Source organism: Macrobrachium rosenbergii, chromosome 4 (genome assembly GCF_040412425.1).
Source record: "Macrobrachium rosenbergii isolate ZJJX-2024 chromosome 4, ASM4041242v1, whole genome shotgun sequence".
In the NCBI taxonomy this organism is placed as follows: Eukaryota; Metazoa; Arthropoda; class Malacostraca; order Decapoda; family Palaemonidae; genus Macrobrachium; species Macrobrachium rosenbergii.
The window spans coordinates 36,005,596-36,011,598 of NC_089744.1; the positions used below are offsets into that span (position 1 = coordinate 36,005,596).

Consider the following 6,003-nt stretch of genomic DNA (forward strand, 5'->3'; position numbering starts at 1 on the left):
CGCAAAAAACTATCTTGTTCGAATAATCAGCCAAAATTATTCATAACATACAGCAAGACTAAAGATGGTTAAACTATTTCTTTTTAAAAGCCACGTGTTTCACAAATAATACGCTTATGCCTGTGCGTGACGAATAAGCATTCCTTTTAAGTTTATTTATCAAATCCATTGGCCAAATTTTCTCGTCAATGTATGTAAGTATGTATGTATGTACGTATGTATGTATGTGTGCATAATCCCTAAAACAAAATTGTCCCTATATCTACCTACATCACAATTTCTTTATAATAACATTTGTACAAAATTTACTGTGGACTAAAGTAACAAAATGCATATTCTAAACTTATGATTGTAATAATCCGCACTCATTTTTACCAGTCCAACTGTTTACAGTTTTCTTTGCTTGCGAGAAGATCTTGATAAAAACTGGTTATTCATCGTAACACTTTATAGGTCGAGAAAGTGTACCGAGTTTTTCAAGATCACATATTCAACTAAGTTCTTGAATATGAGCCAGAGTTCCTAACAGAAACTGGTTTTTTTCTAAAGATGAAATCGAAGCCTAAATTCATCAAGAGGAGATGATACTAATGAAATATTCTTGTATATCCACCCCTGAAATCTGGAACTCTTCCTCTTCTGTGTTTTCTAATTGCTAATGATCTCGGTCTAAGGACCAAGTCTCTGAATAAATGGCTAATGATATTAATGCTTATTAATCTATATTTTTTTTAAAATTTCGGTGTATTTTTCTTAAAGAATTGAGTAAAGAATTAGAATGTCCTATTCAGAAAGGGATTTCTAATACATCAAAATTTTCTCATTAGCATAAAAGGGCAAAGGCAAAGGTGACTTACCTCTTCTTCCTAGAATTTTTAAGCCATAAATGATGCTCAAGTTCTGGAAGCACTGGGGACCTTGCGCCTGTTTTTCTACGAGTGAAATTGCTCGAGGGTTTAGAAAACATGGCATCTTTTTCACCTGTGGGTTCATAAACCAGCTCAAAGTCCAGGGCGGATGAAGAAGCATTATCAGGGGACGCCATAATGGTTTTATTTTTGTTGTGTGATTGAGGGCGGGTGTTGGACTGAGCACCAGCAGGACTTGGATCCTGAAAGTGTTGTTGTTTGAACTTCTTGGCTACAAAATGTGATGATTTTTTATCAAAAGTAGATCTCTCTGTGGATGTATAACTACGACGACAGCTAGATTCAGTATAACACGTGGATGAAGTTGGATGAGAATCAGAGGAGGAAGAGGGGGCCTCACGAGGCCTATCAGTAACACCATCATCATCATCATCATCATCTTTGGAGGAAGAGGAAGACGAAGAAGAGTCGGAGGGGGAGAAGGGAGACGCAGAAGAGGTAGCAGTAGATGCACCGGGAGTTTTGCTGCTGCTGAAATCAACATTATCACTAGTGGAATCATATAAACTTTTACTAAGAGTCACAGCCTTATGTTTGGGGTTAACATCTTGCAGCTTTGGCGACGGAACGGCACCTGCTCTATGTGGCAGCGACGCCACATTGGACGAAATGGAAGAATGAAACGATGAAGGCCCTTCGGCCCTCGAGTGGACATCAACATCACCGTCGTCTTGCCCGCCATCCTCTTCGGCGACGATCCCTGGATCGACTTGGGGATCGGGTGATGAAGACGGTGGTCCCCAGGGAGTATGGACGCGGCCGCTGACATGCAACTGCTGTGAGGAGCACCTGGATAGTGTCGGGTGAGCCACGTCCGACGCCTTGTACATGACTGAATGGAACTCGGCTCCTTCCAGATACCTGTTGGCGGGCTCCAGGTAATAAAGCTCATTTGGTGTGGCCACGTGGCCATCGAAGAGACCATCGCTTGTAACCACGCCCTCCACTTGAGCTAAGTGATCATCTGCAACAAAATCACGATGAGAATATACCCTGAATTAATTCTCACCCTTATCCATTACTAATATGTTACCTTTGCTGCTGACTAGAGAATATGAAAATATGGAACGTCATGAATGAAAGTGAAACTACAAGTAACCTGACAAGAAGAATAAAATAAAGTTAAATTTGGGATACAAACTAAACCAACAGAGTCTACCTTAGCCCTACCAAAAGTGTTACACTTATCCTAAAATCGTTAAACAAAATTGTAAACACTAGAGTATACATACACACGCGCACGCACGCACAAACACATACGCATACACACAAGGACATACAAGCCATGAAAGGAACCTGACCTTCCAGAGTGCCCGAGTACACCTTGTCGAGATCGAAGTCGATGGGGCCATCGCTAGTTTCGAAGATGACATCGTCGGCGAAGATGGAGGTATCACGGCGGAGGCGTAACTTGAACAATCTGGAGGAAGGGAAAGAATAACGTTTAGGTATTCATAAATCTTTGGATGATAGTGGACAGCTCCATTTTTAATTTATGTTTACTTTTTTTATTTCAATATATATATATATATATATATATATATATATATATATATATATATATATATATATATATATATATATATATATATATATATATATATATATATATATATATATATATATATATACACACACACACACACACACACACACACTTGGGGAACACATATATTTAAGAAATCCACATACAGTTTCGGAGCGTCATGATCCTTCTCAGGTGTAGGGACATGGGTTTAACAGCTCGATATTGATCTGTTATCATATATATATCTCTACAAACTTGTGTAAAACAAGTACGGGGCCTAAACCTGCACTGGAAGGCAATGAAAAATATCATCAATGCCTGAATGATGGGTAGATACCAGTTTAAATTTTTTTTTACCTTGTGTGTTGTTTTTCGAGAAAAAAATATAATATTCCAAAACCGTAAAATTCCAAAATAGTAAAGGGAAAAAAATGCACGAAGGCGCCAATTCAAGCCAAGACTGATGCTTAGATGACAGTGTATAGTTCTGTATTTCATTTACTTATATTTTAAACTTAGTAATACTCTTACATGCCAAAAAAAGTAATAAGCCTTTATTATGGAATATGTTTGGACAAGTCCATTCACGGAACGAACGAATCGTTACCTAGTATGTTTTTCTTTCAATTTTGGAAAGCAAGACACGATACAAGGCACAGTCTTACACACATACCTCAGAATTAGACATATACAACACTGATGAATATGCTTAGACGCAAGGGCTTTTACATGTAAACTGATGCTGAAAATAGCCTTCTGTAAAATCAAAGTTAAATCTTACAAGCCCCCTGAACAAATCTAATACAGAATTGATTATCTGTAAAAACCAAAATAAAAACAAAACTAAATAAAGGAAACTAAAGATATCCCTTGATGGGTTTAATAAGGAGAGATTTTGAATAAAACACCGAGTTAAGGCTTCTTACAGAAAATGCGAAATTAATTCTTCATAAAAAGGACAGCCATCCTCTTATCTTCACTACCATGCCTGTCAAGAGAACCCCTGGCTTCTCTCTCTCTCGCTCTCTCTCGCTCTCTCTCTCTCTCTCTCTCTCTCTCTCTCTCTCTCTCTCTCTCTCTCTCAAGTAACTCACAGAATTTGAAACTCAGGACAACAAATCAGTATTCTGTCTTTTGGATATACGGCACAATATAACTATCAACAACAGCATCCATAATACTAATAATAATTTCGTAAAGAAGTTAACAAACACTACTAATTATATCAATTGACGTCAGAACCTCTTATGAAACCATAGCATGCAACGTAAAATTGTTGGAATTAACAAAACCATTTTACTGGTATGAAGTAGCAGCCACTAAAACTTGAACTTTTTCTTTTAGAGTAACTATTCAATTACTCTGCTTACATATCTTAGTTAAAGTATACAGACAATTTATTCTGAAAAACTGAACATGAGCCATAAAAGCGTGTCATTTTTCAAAAGTTTGTTTTTACACTAGACGGAAAAAATTACGAGGCACTGGGAATTGTATTAAATATTCTCATCACAGCTCATCTGATTCATAACGGAGTTTTATGTAAGGATGGGTATTGCGGTAGGTTGAACGATAAAAGTTGCGTGCGCGCGCGCACACACATGTATTTATGTGGAAAATACTGGGCAATTTACCAGATACGTATGTAATTGTTATAGCCACAATGTCCTCTTAAATTTCGTATTCTTCACATTTATCGGATTCGCTTGTCAGTACAAAGCCTTAGATCCAACAGCAATAAATGTGAAGCAATTCTGTTGTCCGTTATCAGGAATCGACCAGCATCTCCAGAAAACATATATATATATATATATATATATATATACATATACACAAACATATATATATATATATACAGTAGTCGGAAAAGAATATATGCGTGCGTAATGTATTTAGGAAATTAACTTTACGAATGGAAATTATTAGAGAAAACTTACAGATCCAGACCAGTCCTAGGACTCTGGGGGTAATAACGGTGTATGGTCGATGCAGGGAAAAAGGTCTCAGAAAAGAGAGAGAGAGAGAGAGAGAGAGAGAGAGAGAGAGAGAGAGAGAGAGAGAGAGAGAGAGAGAGGTAATTCATAACGTTCCAGTCATCTTGCTGATGCTCTACCGAGAATGGAAAAATAAGGGGTATTAAACAGCATGTACATCTTCCCATCACTATAATCTAAGTAATTAACATGAAAACTAAGAACAGATGAAAACTCTTAGAAATAAGATCCTAATTTCAATTATCAGTCTTATTTTAGCGGCCTCAAGTCCCTTGTTGACAAATATCAGTGGAAGGCCTCTTAACGAAAATATAAAGATGAAAGAATTATTCTCCCTTACCCAAATGGAAACAGAAATTGTTTCAGCAGCATAAAACAAATTCTCTGACATCAATTTCTCGCGGTGGTTTTCAATTACATTAAGGCATTTACTGAAAATAACTAGGAAGGAAACCCACGCACAAATGCACGCACACACACACACACACACACACACACAGAGAGAGAGAGAGAGAGAGAGAGAGAGAGAGAGAGAGAGAGAGAGAGAGAGAGAGAGAGAGAGATTAAATTCTAACGATGTTTAAAAAGAAATACGGGACACTGAAAAAATAAGTAACAAATGACTTGCGTTTAATGAGAGAGAGAGAGAGAGAGAGAGAGAGAGAGAGAGAGAGAGAGAGAGAGAGAGAGAGAGAGAGAGAGAGAGAGAGAGAGCTAGCTATATCACTTTTTGTCAACATTCCTCAGATATTACAAAGTCAATGAAGGACTTCATCTAATATACAATATTTTCATGAGGTTCTTTAATTTCTCTACACAAAGAAAGACACACACACACACACAAAATGTCAACAACGACGAAAAATACATAAAAAAGAAGAGCAGTAACCAACAGCTCTGATCAACCCCATTGCCTTCATCGAGCGTAATCAACAAAATCATTCCCAGAAGTCACGAAGAGCCTGGCTAAGTCAGTTGCACTTCATAATACAAAGGGGGCGATATTGACAACGCCGACAACTCGATCATAAAGATAGGCGAGATTACGCTATATTCATCCCGTTATCTCTCTTTCCTCGGAACGGAGATGTAAAAGCATCCTTACAATAGCATGCCCTTCGTCCCATTGTCTCTCTCTTCTCAGGGAACAATAGCAACTTCTAAACACCGAACTACAAGCCACGCCGATTAAATAATAATTACAATGGCAAGACATCTGGTGAAGCTGAAGATGCTCGATCATTATCGCAACGACGTTGGACATATGAGCAAAGATTAATTCATGTGGGAGAGGAGAGAGAGAGAGAGAGAGAGAGAGAGAGAGAGAGAGAGAGAGAGAGAGAGAGAGAGAGAGAGAGAGAGAGAGAGAGAAAATTTAGTTTCTAATAGTATTTACAACGAAATGCAGGGATACTAAAAAAAAGTAACCATAATGGCAAGTGTTATTAGAGGAAAGCTTAACAGATGAGAGAGAGAGAGAGAGAGAGAGAGAGAGAGAGAGAGAGAGAGAGAGAGAGAGAGAGAGAGAGAAACTTAGTTTCTAATAGTATTT

The 6,003-nt window shown here is 37.8% G+C and overlaps 1 protein-coding gene across 1 annotated transcript in view; it reads right to left on the bottom strand.

Annotated features, from left to right (window-relative positions):
* Kul (Kuzbanian-like) overlaps positions 1-6,003 on the bottom strand; it is a 598,026-nt gene that overhangs the window by 27,012 nt on the left and 565,011 nt on the right. The window contains 2 exon segments of the mRNA XM_067094173.1: positions 858-1,893; positions 2,231-2,349. Coding sequence (XP_066950274.1) covers positions 858-1,893; positions 2,231-2,349 — 1,155 coding nt within the window.